Source organism: Vulpes vulpes, chromosome 13, assembly GCF_048418805.1.
Source record: "Vulpes vulpes isolate BD-2025 chromosome 13, VulVul3, whole genome shotgun sequence".
NCBI classification, from domain to species: Eukaryota; Metazoa; Chordata; class Mammalia; order Carnivora; family Canidae; genus Vulpes; species Vulpes vulpes.
The window spans coordinates 150,455,197-150,470,598 of NC_132792.1; the positions used below are offsets into that span (position 1 = coordinate 150,455,197).

The 15,402-nt window shown below is 54.2% G+C and overlaps 1 protein-coding gene across 2 annotated transcripts; it reads left to right on the forward strand.

Moving 5' to 3' along the window:
- Window positions 1-1,053: 1,053 nt before the first annotated feature.
- On the forward strand, window positions 1,054-15,196 carry RD3 (RD3 regulator of GUCY2D). Of its 2 annotated transcripts, none has more exons than XM_072733334.1 (4): window positions 1,054-1,381; window positions 12,302-12,352; window positions 12,696-13,173; window positions 14,839-15,196. In XM_072733334.1, the coding sequence occupies exons 3-4, from the start codon at window positions 12,878-12,880 to the stop codon at window positions 15,143-15,145; spliced, it is 603 nt and encodes a 200-aa protein (XP_072589435.1). In that variant the 5' UTR covers window positions 1,054-1,381; window positions 12,302-12,352; window positions 12,696-12,877; the 3' UTR covers window positions 15,146-15,196. The 2 variants fall into 2 exon arrangements, with proteins under 2 accessions (XP_072589435.1, XP_072589434.1); XM_072733333.1 differs by having other exon boundaries at window positions 12,302-12,348.
- The last annotated feature ends 206 nt before the right edge of the window (window positions 15,197-15,402 follow it).

Sequence of the window (15,402 nt, forward strand, 5' to 3'; positions counted from 1 at the left end):
GCCTCTCCTGGTCATAGGCTTCATTGAAAAGTGCAGGAAAGGAGCCAGCTGTGTCAGGAAGGATGACACACACACACACACACATACACACACACACACACACACAAAGAACCCTGTCATCTGTGTGCATGTTCCCCAGAGTCACAGGTCAGGAGACCAGAAGCTCACCCCTTGCTGCCATGAAATCTTCCTTTTGACCGCTGACAACATTGACCCATATGATCTCATTTACATTAATTGTGTGTGTGTGGGGGGGGTGTCTTTGAGGGGAGGTATTAAGACTAATGTATGGTTTTAGAAAAGGGATGAATTTTTTCATTCAAACAGAATTTTTTTTCATTCAAACAGAAATCTTTATCTCTGAACCCTAATACTATCCTAGATCCCCACCCTCCTGCAAGATGCATCTGTGTCGTGCCCCCTAATGTCTGGTGGGTGCAGACTGGGCCACACTGGGCTCCTAACCCAAATAGCCTGCAAGTGATAAAGTGTCCAGAGCATGAAGACAGACAGGAGGCCCACACGCAAGTGTGGGATCCCAGAGAACACCCACCAGAGGCTCCCACCAGCCCCACATGTTACCTCTCAACCTCAACATCATTCCCTCTTCTCCCTGGATTCTTTCCTCTGCCTTGTCCCCTCCTCCAGAAGGTCAGCAGAACTTCCTGCACTTGAGCTTGCCTTGAGGGAAAGAATCTTGTTCAGCAAAGAGGAAAACACAAGGATGTGGGGAGGGGGTGGAGGCAAAGGTGAGGACCTAGCTCTTCAGGCCCCAGCCCCCAGATGCCCCCTCTCCAGGAGGAGGAAGTAGGTGGGAAGAGGTGAGCAGCACCAAATGGAATCATCTGTCCCCAGTGGGTCTGCTCCTCTGCTGGGGCCCCCTGCACCCCAAGAGCACAGGGAGGAACGCCAGCGGGGACACAGGCGCTCTGGCACCACCTGGGTCTTCCCAGGCGTCAGTGTCAGGTCAGCCGGGCTCTCTGCAGATAATACAGCTCCAGGTGAAAGAGGCTTAGGTGGGTCTCCATGGCAACTGCAGATCAGGGGCTGGCCCGCTGCCTCTGAGGTTCAGGAGGAGCTGCTCCAGCCTCCCAGGAGGCGCGCACACACACACACACACACACACACACACTCCACAAACACCAGCCCAGGCTGGATCCCTCCGGTCAGGGTTGTTTTCTCTCAGCACAACTTCTGAGAGAGACAGAGAGGGAAGAGCATAAGCAGCAGCCAGCAGCAGAGGAGCAAGAAGAGGGAGAGGCTTAGCACATAGTCTTCCCTGCACCCCGCTCTCCCCCGAGGCTCTAATCTCCCTGGCTGGGAAGCAGAAGGCAGGCCCCCCGCTGGACCTTTCACCTCCGGAGAGGCTGACCTCAGCCAGGTAAGAGAGTGGTCTCCCCGGGAGACTGTGGCTTCACTACCCGAACCCTGGAAGCAGCAACCTGACCTGGAACCTTTTAGATGGTGGAGCAGAGGCTGGGCCAAGCCTGGAGCTGGGAGGGGCGGCTTCGGGGCTATGGCTGGTTGGGGACAGCCTACTGAGCAGTCTGAGTCCAGGGCCCAGATGGCCTCGGGGAGGCCTCATCCGTCCTCATCTGTCCCACATGGGCCAGTGGACTCCCCAATATCCTCGGGGCCGTGACCTATCCTGTGGGAAGCCATAGGCCCACCTGGTCTGGAACCAGCAAGCCCCAGCATTTTCTCTTCTGCTTTGATGGAGAGGCCCCGGGCAGGGGAAAGAGAAGTGAGACCCACCAGAGATTCTCTCATGGATTTGAGAATTGGGATTCAAGTACCTACTAAGTGCAAGGTGCAGAGTCAGGCTCTTGGGACAGGGTCATGACCAAGCCACAAGGGTGATATGGAGACCTCATTCTAGGAGTGCTGATGACACACCCGGGAGAGTGGCCTGGTTGGAGCAGTGTGCATGTGCTCCAGGGAGAGGATTGGGCTTGGGAAGAGATGTCTGAGCTGCAACCTTTGGATCAGTGTAGAGTTTCTTGGGGATCAGCTGTGCCCCTGTTCCCTGCCCCACGTGACCATGGTCAGTTGGGCCTGAGCACTTAAGCCCTCCTGGCTGTACCTCTGCCTTAGAATGGAAAGAAAAGAAAGAAAGGGAGAAAGAGAGAAGAAAGAAAGAAAGAAAGAAAGAAAGAAAGAAAGAAAGAAAGGAGAGAAAGAACAAGGAGTGTCATTCATTCATTCATTCATACATTCAGGAACCACTGATCAAGTGCCTATTACATGCTGGCAGATTCATCAAATATAGCTGTTGTCCTCACTGAGCTCATAGCTGACTGGGGGAGAGAAGGAAACAACCAAAAAAGTGAGAAATCTCTGTGTCACGGATGGTGGTAGGATAGGCCCTCCTGCCATGCACCAGCAGGCGCCCAGTTCTACCTCAGTGGGGGACGGGGGGGGGGGGGGGGCAGCAGGCTGCAGCCAGGAGCTGACCCCGCAGGTGAGCTTTAAAAGAGGAGCAGGCCTTTGGCAGGTGGCTGGAGGCCCACAGGTCAGCAGGTCAGGCTGAGTCACACCCGGCTTGGTGGATTACCGGTTCCTTTTCTAAGACGCCAAGAAGAAATAAGGTCAATTTGAAATACGTGAAGTTGGCCTTGGACCTTGGCAAAAACAGGGCTGGAAGGAAGGTCAAAGAGGGGAGCATTTATTCTCTGCACCTGTTTTGAGGCTTCTGCCCAGATAGAGGTTCTGGCTTCTGCAGAGCCACCCTCCCTGCTCTAGGACACCCTGGGCCATTTGGGACAGCCTGGTGGAGTGGCCGCGCCATGCCCATGGCCTGGGGGGGACACGTGAGGCAGCCCTTGCTCTGGCCAGCGGACACCCAGCGCAGCTCTTAGAGATCTGCTCTGGAGGTGGGGCCTGGGTGCGGCTCCCTTTGTACTGAGATGACAGCTTCCTGGCCAGGACTCCACCCTCCCTCCCTGTTGGCCATGGGGCCAGTGGCCTGGGACTCACCAGAGGCAGGTGAACCTCTCATGCCTGGTGCAGGGGTGTCGGAGCCTTGCTTCTACCTCTAAGGGCCCATCCCTGATTGTTCCCACCACTGGGACATGCCCACTCCCCTCTGACTGCTAACTGCCTGGAACCAGACTCCTCTTGCCCTTGAGCTTGGGGATGGTTTTTCTAGCGCATTTAACGAGCCACAGCTGGTGATAGTGTCTCCGAGGGAGCCATGGAAAAGGCACTATCCTCGGGGATGTTCAGAAATAGGCTGAAGGAAGAGCTGGGGGTGGGGTGGGGGGGGTGGGGGGGGTGGGAGGGTTAATGAAGAGGAAGGAAGGAGGAGAGGGAAGAGCAGTGAATGGACGAGCACTTAGCTGAGTGATGCCTAAAGGCAGAGAGAGCATGGGAGGGCTTTCCTGCTGGTGGGGGTAAACTGAGGCTCCCCACCCGACTCTCCCTTCACCCAAGGGGGCTCAGATCTCCCAATGCCATGACCAGAAGCCAGGGGTGGGGCAAGGCCAGGAAGAAGGGCGGAGACAAGTTTGCACCAAACCACGGGGTCCTTTATTTTTTATGCTACAGACCCCTTTGGAAGTCCCTACAGCCTCTGGACACTTTCTTAGCAAAATGTTTCTAAATGTGTAAGATTCGGTTCAGAGGGCTAGGAAAGAAACCAGCTGTACTGAAATGTAGCTATTTATACATTTAAAAAAAAAAATCAATGTGAGGTATAGTAATACATGTGCCCCTCCACCAACACGTGAAATAATGAAATCTAGTGGCAGGTTTACGGTAGTGATGAGCATAAAGCATATTTCAAACATAACAGCTTTCAAGCGTTATGAAAATACCTGTGATCTCCGCTGGAGGTGAACTCACAGGTGCCACCCCTACTTCTGTGGCCACGGCTGCGTTCACAACTGCTAGAAATTCAACATTTCAGTTGAAGTTCCTGAAAATAAAGATGGGATGGCTTGGGTTTTTGGTTTTTGTTTTGGCTTTATTTTTGGTTTTGTTGTTGTTGTTTTCCCCTTCTTGAGTTCATAAACTCAATGTCTTGGCTCATCTATAAAGCCCTCATGTGACATCCTTCTCTGATCTTCACAGTCCTGTGAAGTGGGTACCCTGACGACTCCATGTGACAGATAGGGGGACCGAGGCTTGGCCCAGTGAAGGTGGCTTGGCGGCGACTTCCTGGGAGCTGCCATCGGCGGAGGGCAGGGCGGCCGTGGCCATCGGGGCGCTGGGCTGGGATTACAGCAGTGGCCTTGGGGACAGTGGGTGGCACCCCCCCACCCCGCCACCCAGCCCGTCTCCCTGTCCTCCTGCCCCTCCTGACCGGGTGCTCCTTGAGGGCACCCATCTCTCCCACCTGTGTGTGGTGGGGCGGCAGGTGGGAAGGGCCGCAGCCCCCCCCCCATGCGCTCCCTCCACACCCACGCGCGGCAGTGGACAGATGCCACCCGCTTCAGGCAGGTGTGATGGAAACCGCAGGCAGAGGCCCTGGGGACACAAGTCCAGCGGGTAGAATGGGTTGGGAAGGCTTCCTGCAGAAAGTGAGCTTTGAGCCGGATTCCCACCCCCAACTTTTTATTTTTAAATTTTATTTATTCACGAGAGACACAGAGAGAGAGACAGAGACACAGGCAGAGGGAGTAGCAGGCTCCATGCAGGGAGCCCGATGCCCGGATCTGGGACTCAATCCTGGGACCCTTGGGATCACGCCCTGGGCCGAAGGCAGATGCTCAACCACCGAGTCACCCCAGGCGCCCTCCCCACAACTTTTAAATTGTGACCATGCTCCAAGATGCAGGGGAGTGGGAAGACTAGTGCAGGAAACACCCACAAAATCCAACCCCCAGAAAACAACCGTTAATAGGTTACTCTGTGTGTGTGTGTGTGTGTGTGCCTGCATATGTGACATTTTTCTGAACAACTTGAATGGCAGATACTGCAGATTTCGTGACACTTCAGCTACATTGATTGCCTCCTAAGTTGGGCTATTTGTCTACACTCCTCTACAACCGGACACACTACTTTTATACCTAAGAAGATCAACACTCAATCTCTAACCTTCAGTTCATATTCAAACGTCCCCCAATGTCCTAATTGTTTTATTTTTTTAAAGATTTTATTTATTTATCTATCTATCTACTTATTTACTTATTCATGAAAGACACAGAGAGAGAGGGAGGCAGAGACACAGGCAGAGGGAGAAGCAGGCTCCCCGCAGGGAGCATGACGTGGGACTCGATCCCAGTACCCCAGGATCACACCCTGAGCCAAAGGCAGACGCTCAAGCCCTGAGCCACCCACGCGTCCCATCCTAATCTTTTTTTTTTTTTTTTAAGATTTTATTTATTTTTTCATGAGAGACACACAGAGAGAGGTAGAGACACAGGCAGAGGGAGAAGCAGGCTCCATGCAGGGAGCCCAATATGGGACTCGATTCCGAGACTCCAGGATCACGCCCTGGGCTGAAGGCAGGCACCAAACCACTGAGCCACCCAGGGATCCCATCCTGATCATTTTAAACGAGGATTCGATCAAGGTTTGTGCAGACTGTAAGTCCTGTTGAGGAATGGGAAGCAGGCATTCATCATGGGAAGGTTCCAGAGTCACCAGGTGTTCCCAAGACCCTGCGGCGAGCTAGGCTTTGCCACAGAGGAAAGGGGCTTAATTCAGACTTGGCGGGTGGGGAGGAGTCGAATCCAAATTGTGCGAAGTGCCCAGAGAAGACCACACTTGCTGTTCTGATGAACCTTCTGGGTGTCTGTTGGACCACCTTGGCCATCACGTTCTTCCCCAGGCAGCCACAGCACAGACTCACGCAGGGTCAGGTCCTGGGGATGCCGTGGGCTCAGCCAGTGACCTCTGGCGTGTGTGGCCAGCCCATCTCTGTCCGGCTCTCCCTCCCTCTATGCCTCTTTCCCTCTCTTGCCCTTTTAAGAACTTAATCAGACCGCTGAAGAGCCTCCCAGGACAACAGCTGGCACCAGAGACAGAAATAGCTCCAGCAGAAACCTTGTCTCTGTCAAAGGCTCCAGCCCGGGGAGGGCAGGGAGGGGGTAGAGAGTGTGGGGAGAAAGGAGAACATTCAGCACCTGCCCCCTGCCCCCAGCCCCTGCCGTCTGCCGTGGGGTCTCCAGATGCCAGCTCTGGTCGGAGCACAGCCTTGCACCCAGGGGAGAAGGGCCCCTGCCCCAGGTTGCACTTTAGACCACCTTGGGCCTTCTTCTGGCCTCACTCCCCTGGGGCAAGGAGTCTGGGGGTTGGGAAGATGTGCACACCCTGAGGTCACTTCCCCTCTAGATCAGACCTTAGATTCTGAGATCCAGAACTCCCTGCCCAGACAGCCTCCCCCACCTTCCAGAACCTGAGCAAGCCTCCTCCGGGGCCCAGCCTCCTCAGGGTGGGCGACATCGCCACTGTGAACTAGCCCAGGACTCAGGGTGGCCAACAAGTGGTTGTTGGTAGGCATGTGGATGGGCCTTGGATGTGAAGGCTGGGGTGTCCCCACATTTTTGCAGGCCCCTCATGGTGTGAGAAGAGAAGGGGGACCGGCTGAGAGCCAGAGCTTGTTCAACCCATGCCTCCACGTTCTAGTAAAGAACTCTCTCCTGAGAGTCTAAGAATTCTGTTTGAATCTGAGCCTCCACGTTGTTAGGAAGGTACAGCTGACAAGGAAGAAAGCAAAACATATTTTATTTCATAGTTTGTTGACCTAATTTGTAACATATAAGCATTAGGCACCCGGAAGGCGACGTTCCATGGGCAGCACTGCCCTGGTGCCCTAGCAAACGTGCGGTGCCCTGACCATGCCTAGAGTGGTTTTGCTAACAATATTTGGAGACCAGTTTGATGTGGAGATAAAAGCTGTCTTCGGTGCCTCCCGTCCTCCCTTTCTTCTGTATTTCCTGCCACAGGAGGACCCTCTATGGCGAGCCGTTCTCTCGCTGCCTCCTTCCAGCTCAAATGCAAATCCAGACCAAGAAACAAAAAGACACTTTGAGGAGATCATGCTTGACCCAAGGATGGGTCCCTTAAAATGGATCTTAGGAAGAGTGAGAAGTTTTGGAGGGGGAAGGGACTCCCTAGGGAGAGTTCTAGCCCAGCTGTATACAGAGAGAGAGAGAAAGAGAGAGAGAGGCCTCCAGTGAGGCCTAAAGCACCACATGGTAACTCCGCTCATCACCCTGGGATTAATCCAACTCTATGTACTTACGGACATCCACTGCACACTCGCCATAGGTCAGACCCTCTGTTGGGTGCTCAGTCCTGGGTAGGATGATGCCCAGGACCTGGTTTCTCACTCAGTCTGGAGAGGGAGTTGGACACACAGGCAGTCACGGTTTGCTGGGGCTGTGCCAGGGTAGGGTAAGCACAGAGCAGCCTGGGAGCAGAGAGACGAGGCCCCAGAACCCAGTCGGGGAGGGTTTGGGAGTCTCCTAAAGGAAGCAGAGTATGAGCTAAGAGCTGAAGTAGGATTTTTTTTTCAGTAAAGTGCTGAAGGTGCTGTGCTCTATGGATAAAGAAAATGTGGTCTATTGCAACAACATGGATGGGTCTTGAGGGCATTATGCTGAGTGAAATAAATTCAACAGAGAAAGGCAAATACCATGTGATCTCACTTATATGTGGAATCTAAAACAAAACAAAACAAAAACATAAAAAAACTGAGGTCATAGATGAAGAGTAGGCTGGTGGTTGCCAGAGGCCGCAGGTGGGAAGGGGGGGATGAAATGGGTATGGGAGGGCCCAGAAGTACAAGCTTCCAGGTATTAAGTAAATGAGTCCTGGGGATGACTCTACACTTAATGATATTGTATTTTATGCTTGAAAGTTGGTAGGAGAGTAGATCTTAAAAATTCTCATCACAGGAAAAGTGGTTGTAAGCATGTATGGGGACAGATATTAACTAGACTTATTTGGGTGATCATTTCACAATAGATACAAATATCGAATCATTATGTTGTACACCTGAAACTACTATAACGTTATGTGTCAATTATACCTCAGTAAAAGAAAAAGAAAAAGAAAAAGAAAAAGGGGGCACCTGGGTGGCTCAAAGGTTGAGCATCTGCCTTTGGCTCCAGTCATGGTCCCGGGGTTCTAGGATCAAGTTCTGTGTTGGGCTGCCTGCAGGGAGCCTGCTTCTCCCTCTGCCTCTTTCTGTCTCTCATGAAAAAATACACAAAATCTTAAAAAAAAAAAAAAAAGAAAAGAAAAAGAAAGAATGTTCTAGATACGTGCAAAAATTTAAAAGCAAGAGAAAGCAGGGCACATTCTGTGTGTGTGTGTGTGTGTGTGTGTGTGTGTGTGTGTGTGTAGTAGTAGTAGTAGTAGTAGTAGTAGTAGTAGTAGTAGTAGGACTGGGGGAAAGGGGAAGTTTGATGAGACATGAATGAAGCTGAGGATATAAACAGGAGCCACAGGATAGAGGACCGAAGCCATATTAAGGACGTTGGGAATAACTGTAAGGCTTTAAACACCTCAGGGCTTAAACACAGGGCGATTTAAAGCCCTTCACAGGCCACAGACGTTTTTACTATTGGAGGCCCCACCCCACATCACATCGAACATCATCATAAAATGAATCCACATTACAATTATTTTTGACTAAAATTTTGACAGGAGTTTTGTGACTAATTTGGAATTATTAATTAATTTGTTTTAATTTTTCAAATTGCTATTGATATTTTGAAGCCAGTGAAGTTAGGTAGGGGGGAGATATGGGGGTGACAGGCTCACTGCTCACAGACCCCAAGCTCTATGTTATGGTTTCTAATAGTGACATGATCAGACTTAGGATTTAGAAGGATCACGCTCTCAGGGTGCCCGAGCAGCTCAGTTGGTTGAGCATCTGACTCTTGATCTCAGCTCAGGTTTTGATCTCAGGGTCATGAGTTCAAGCCCCACACTAGGCTCCAGGCTGGGCATGGAATTTACTTAAAAGAAGAAAAAAGGAAAAAAAGAAAAGAGAGAGAAGAGAAGAAGAGAAGAGAAGAGAAGAGAAGAGAAGAGAAGAGAAGAGAAGAGAAGAGAAGAGAAGGGAAGAGAAAGAAGAAGATCACGTTTTCTGAATCATTGAGTGGAAGCTGTTCAAGGGGTATGGGATCTCAGTTTTGCAAGATGAAAAAAGTGCCAGAGATCTGTTGCCTAACAACGTGCTTATAGTTAACACCACTGTACCATACACTGAAAAATGTTTCTGACAGTAAATTTTATGTTATTTACTTTTTAAAAACCACAATAAAAGGAAAATAGAGATTGGATCAGAAGGACCAGCCCTGAGTTGTCAGCTGGGAGGCAGCGCGGCAGCTATAATATACTTGACAGATGGTCAAGACCTAAACTAAAGGGGGAGACAGAGAACAAACAGATTTAGGAGAATTACAATACTTAAACTTGTAAGAATCAACAGGATTTGGATGCAAGATTTGACAGATGAGGCAAAGGGATGAGATGAGGGTGGTGCATCAGTCTGGGCGAGTAGATCATGCCCACTGCCACACTGGGGCCCCAGGAGAAGCAGCAGCCACGGGGGAGGGATGTGGGAGCTGTGGGTTAGGGTGCGACTGGAACATGCTAGGGGAAGGGTCCAGGAAGCATCTGGACACCACGACCTGGAGTTCTTGAGACAAATGGTTTCTGACGAAGTAGTTGGAGTGTGTGAAAGGTTGGAGCCTATTAAAATAAGACAGCCTCAGACAGAGGCCCAAGGGACAGCGACAACCCAAGGAAAGACAGGGGAGGGGAGCCCCTCTAGGGTCTGAGAGCAAGTCCAGAGAAATATCAAGGTACGAGTCAGACCAGGGCAGGACCCAGACCAACGATTGTGCTCTAATGGAAGCCAAGGAAAGGTTCTCTTCAGAGGAAAGCGTGGTCAGTGTGGTTGGGCTGGGAAGCCTCAGGGGAGTTGGGACATGTGGTATCGGTGAGGGTGTGGCGGGGAGTTGAGGGTGTTTGGGGCGGGGAGGATGCTTGAGGCAGGTTACATTCACTCAAGGGCATCACATCCCTCCACCCTGAGCCTCACCAGTCCCTTCCTCATTCATTCACCTTCCGGGCTGGTGCAGCTCAAGGGATGGGTGCCCAGCATTCAGGGGCAGGTGCACTATGGCCTGGTGATGGTGGGGGCATGCTGGGGTGGAGGGGTTGTGGGAGGTTTACCAAAGAAGTCTTCCTGGGGAAGGAGAGCCAGGGCCAAATGTGGAAACCTTATAAGGTGAGGCTCAGTTTTGCAGAGATGGGGGAACCATCCTGGCAGGGGGACCCCACATATCCTCATGACCCCACAGCTCAGCCAATCTCCCATCCTCAGGAGGGGTCTCTGAGTGATGGAAGAATGTGGAACTATGGCAGCCAGAGGAGACTGTCCTTCCCATGGCCGCTGACAAAAGCCCCCTCATTCAAGGGAGGTCAGATTGGTGGGGCTTGCTCTTTTTTCTTTTCTTTTCTTTTTTTTTTTTTTTAAGATTTTATTTATTTATTCATGAGAGACACAGAGACAGAGTCAGAGACACAGGCAGAGGGAGAAGCAGGCTCCCTGTGGGGAGCTGGATATGGGATTGATCCCTGGACCCGACCTGGGATCAGGCCCTGAGCCAAAGGCAGATGCTCAACCACTGAGGCACCCAGGCGCCCCTGGGCTTGCTCTTTCATCATCATGCATTCATTCATTCATTCTTCATTCATTCCTTTGTTCGTGCATTCACTCACTCATTCATTTGTTTGGTCTTTATTAAGCACCACTGCGGTGCTATCCAGCAGCAGGGATGGAAGCAGAATAGGGCATGGTCCTCGCCCACATATGACACACACAGTGGGGGAGTAGACGGTCACACTCCATAAAGCGTTCCTGGTGCTGTGAAAAATGTCTGTACAGAGTATAGGCAGGGTACGAAGTGGGGAGTGGTCACATCGGGAAAAGTGTGGCAGGAAACGCTTCCAGAGAGGAGCTGACCCTAGTGCCAAGTCCCAGGCAGGGGAGGGGGGGCACTGGAGAGAGCGTGGGGCTAGAGTGGCTGAGCACCGCCAGCAGCCCCTGCGGGACTGGCAACCCATCCATACTTGCAGGGCCCTAACGGGGTTGAATGAATACCTGAAATGACACCATTCACTCTTTTGCTGTTAAGCACCAACCCGACCCATGTACTTGTAAAAACACAAACACCTGCTACTATAGGAAACGTAGCACATCCAGTTGCAAGGCGTCCCACTGCCTGATTCAGTCAGATCCCTGGCCTCGGGAAGAGGCTCCTGGGGCTCGCGGCTCTCAGGACGGAGCACAGCCCACCTGCATCCCCCACTCCCCTCCCCCCCCACTGCCCAGCCTTATTATTCTGAACACATGAAGCAGTTAAGGGCGGAGAAGAAAAGGTCCTAACTGTCCCGACCCCAAGAACAGGGTCTGAGGGTCTGTGTCCTTCCCTTCCAACCTCTCAGGAAGGAGCCGGGGTGTAATCTGAGGCCCAACCAGTGATAGACTCAGGCTGAGTGGAGGATGAAAGTTTTACATTTTCTAAATATAATGGTTGCTAAGGGAATTGGTTATTCACAGGTAAAGAGGAGGTTTGATTGCTGCCACCACCACCCCCAGGCTATTGCTTCCCCATAATACATTTCCTATTTGTGCCCGATTCTCCAGCATTAACATTTCTCTGCAGGGTGGTGGGAGGCCGCCTACAACTGTGCGTATCTCCACGCCTCATGGCCATTGTTGAGACTGAGTTCACCGGCATCTGGGGGGTCTGGGCAGGAAGACCATTGGTGTACGGAACGGGGAGCTTCCTGGAGAGGGAAAGGCATAGATGGGGGAGCTGGGGCACCTCCAAGACCCACTTCAGATTTTGGTCCAGGAATGGTCCTCACCCTCACTGTCGTCAGAGGCACAAAACCGCTTCTGACAGGCATCCTGGGATGGCAGTTCATTTACCCATCTCTCCATCCATCCTTCCATCCATCCATCCATCTGTCCATCCATCCAGTCAGTCATTCACCAAACCTGTCTTGTGTAAGACCTCGTGGAACTATGATGAGCTCAGGTCCCTGCTCCTTGCACCTGATGCTCCTTGCACACGGCTCACCTTGTACCATCGCTGGGTCCTCCACCCGGGGCAGCTTCTCCAACGGTCCGTGTGCCTGAAGCCCGCACTCCCCCTTCAGCCCACTCTTGCTCACAAGCCCTCCTTGACCCCCCTCGTCACCTAGAGTCACTCCTTTCCCTCCCCATCAGTACTGACACTATGCTTCACCCACCACGTTACCTCTTCCCACTGACATCTGCGGGACAGCAGCAGCCCTGACGTGCTTTCGTGCTTGTGTTCCTCCGCAGATGTGGACGCAGCGCTTCATTAATGCTTCCGGATGAACGAATGAATGGTAGGTAAGTTGTGTCTTTGGCAGGATGACGTCAACCCCATCCAATTCCAAACTTCCTTCAGCAACAGGCAGGGGCATTAAGAAACGCAGGGTGTTCCCCAGTTAGGTTTCCCTAAGGTGTCATGGATTCTCTCCCCTTAAATTGCAAGGATAAGCCCGTGCTCAGCCGCACACAGTTTATTTCCTCCTTTGTTTGGAGTTAGCCGGGATTCAGGAGGCATCTTCCCTGGGCTCAGCCATCGGGGTGCACTAGGGGTCCATGAGACTCTCATACCCTTACGCGGTGCTTAGAGCACCCCAAGTTTGTTCACAACTGCTTCTCACGACAGCCCAATCTTGTCTTACAGAATTAGAAATGATGGCTCAGAGAGGCTAAGCCCCCATCCGGCCTTCCAGCTGTGAGCGCAGCAGGGCCTCTCTCTTGGGTCCCAGCTCTCCTCCCTCCCCCTCTCCTCCCCCCCAACTCAACTGACAGAGCGGCCCAAGAGAGACGCACTCCCGCCCTGTGTCAGCAGGGCCGAGGGGGGCCATGGCCCTCATCCCCTGGCTTCGCTGGAATGAAGCCCCCCCGCGGCTGTCCCCCCGGAGGCCGGCTGAGATGGTGCTGGAGACGCTCATGATGGAGCTGGCGGGGCAGATGCGGGAGGCCGAGAGGCAGCAATGGGAGCGCAGCAACGCGCTCAGGAAGGTCTGCACCGGCGTGGACTACAGCTGGCTGGCCAGCGCGCCGCGGCCCACCTACGACCTCAGCCCTGGTGAGCGGCTGCAGCTAGAGGACGTCTGTGCCAAGATCCACCCATCCTACTGCGGGCCCGCCATCCTCAGGTAACCCCCACACCCCTCCCGGGCCAGGCCTTGCACCACAGGCTGCAGGGGTGTGGCTGCAGGGGCAGGGGCCGAGGTCCCCAGGACGGGAGCCAGGGCCCCTGGATGACCCAGGGATCTGTAAAAGGAGCAGCACCGCAGGCTGCAGGGGTGTGGCGGCAGGGGCAGGGGCCTGAGGCCCCCAGGACAGCAGCCAGGGCCCCTGGATGACCCAGGGATCTGTAAAAGGAACAGGGCAGAAGCAAGACTCTGCAAGAGCCCATAGAACACCAGGCCAGAGCAGGGAGGCAGAGGGAGGCTGCAGGCAGGAGACACATGACTTTTGATGGGTGAGGACCCCAGGCCTTTGAGCTTTCTGTTCTCCCTGGGTTATCATTGCCCCGGATTTTAACACAGCGGGCTCTTTCTCCTTCATCGGTTCATCTTCCATATTCCCTTCTTAGAAAGGCTTTCCAGATAGTCTTCCCAGAGTTCAGTTTTCAGTATCCTATTTCACACTAGCATTCATATTAGTTTGCCTCAAGGGACTGTGCGTGTATGTGTCCGCACATGTGCATAAGCGTGTGTGTGTGTGTGGGGGGGGTGTTCAGAGCCCCGGGGCACTGAGCATTTAGAGATTTAGAGCTTAGGTACAACAATGTCCCTGAATATAAACGTGACCTTAATAAAGCTCTGACCCACATGCCCCAGTCTTGGTTGGATTCGTGTTAAAGTCAGAGAAGTGTAGTCCGACAACCAACAGTAATTTCAAAAGCTATTCGAGGTCTTCATCTGCACCTCTCAAACACTAGTAAAGGGATGCAGACCCACAGTAAAACACCTGAACATGCCTCCGATCGTCAACCACCTACCTCTTTAACCAATGTAAGCATCTACTGTACCCCTTTCTTTCTTGGAAAATCTCCTTAAAACTCCTTCTCCAGTCCTATCCACGCCCCTTTGGATCTTGTAGTCTTTTGCACCCCCTGCCCCCTTTCTTCCTCCAGGCTGAGACTCTTACCCAGTTTCTCTTGTTCGGTCCTATGCAATCCCCCCCCCCCCAAATGTACCTACTTCCAGAAGCACCTGGGGACAGGGGTGGGGTGAGTCCTGGGGGTGGTGCTGATGAGAGAATCCGGGCTGGTAAACCAAGCCTCAAACATGAGGGGGAGGCCAGGGACACTCATAGGGTCATGATGGTCCCCTCACATTTCCCGTGTCCCGATTCTCCATATGGTGGAGGAAACCAGGTGCTCAACGGACTTGCTCACCAGCCTCCTTCGTGTGGAGCCCCAGGCAGGCACGGTTGAGGCCCAGGAAATCCTCGCCCAGCGGGTGGCCGGGGCTCTGGAGGGAGTGTGGCAGGTGGCAGGGCGGTCATTGCACAGACACACATTTGCAAGAGACCACTAGGGCCTGCGGGGGGGGGGGGGCGGGGAGGGGCCCCCGGGAAGCCTCACTGGGGAGGCCCAGGCTCCCCTGACTACCCCGGCGCCGTCTCACCTGAGATCAGCTCAGCGTCTTTGCACCGGTGGCTCCCGAAACCCCAGGGAGGGCCGCTAGGACCCCAGCTTCCAGGTGAGGAAGCTGCGGCCCGGGGGGGGGGGGGGGGGGGGGGGGGCCGCAGGGGGGCTCCCGGCAGGGAGGGCGCGGGACCCCCGCCCAGGCGCCCCTCGTCCCGCGCAGGTTCCGGCAGCTGCTGGCCGAGCGCGAGCCCGAGGTGCACGAGGTGTCGCGGCTCTTCCGCTCGGTGCTGCAGGAGGTCCTGGAGCGCGCGCAGCGCGACGCCGCCGCCCGGCCCCGCCCCCGCCCCTGGGGCCTGCGCCCCCGCCGCGCCCCCGCGCTGGACCCCCGCGGGCCCCGCGCGCGCGTCTCGCCCCTCGGCGGCCACATCCGCACCGTCTCCGAGGACGTGGAGCGCGACGCGCCGCCGCTGCGCACCTGGAGCCTGCCCGAGTTCCGGGCGCCGCAGGGGGGCGGCCCCGCCAGCTGAGCACCCCCCAACCCATCCCTACCCTACTCACCCCCCTCACCCCCACCCCTCCCACCCCCATCCCTACCCCCCTCACCTCCATCTCTACCTCCACCCCTCCCACCCCCATCCCTACCCCCCTCACCCCCACCCCTCCCACCCCCATCCCTACCCCCACCCCCATCCCTACCCCCCTCACCCCACCCCTTCCCTACTCCCCTCACCCCACCCCATCCCTACCCCCCTCACCCCACCCCATCCCTACCCCCCTCACCCCC

Excerpts from the sequence above, each read along its gene's own strand:
- RD3 (XM_072733334.1), top strand. The coding sequence starts at position 12,878 with ATGGCCCTCATCCCCTGGCTTCGCTGGAATGAAGCCCCCCCGCGGCTG. Across the intron at positions 13,174-14,838 it reads TGCGGGCCCGCCATCCTCAG|GTTCCGGCAGCTGCTGGCCG; the intron begins GTAACCCCCACA and ends CGTCCCGCGCAG.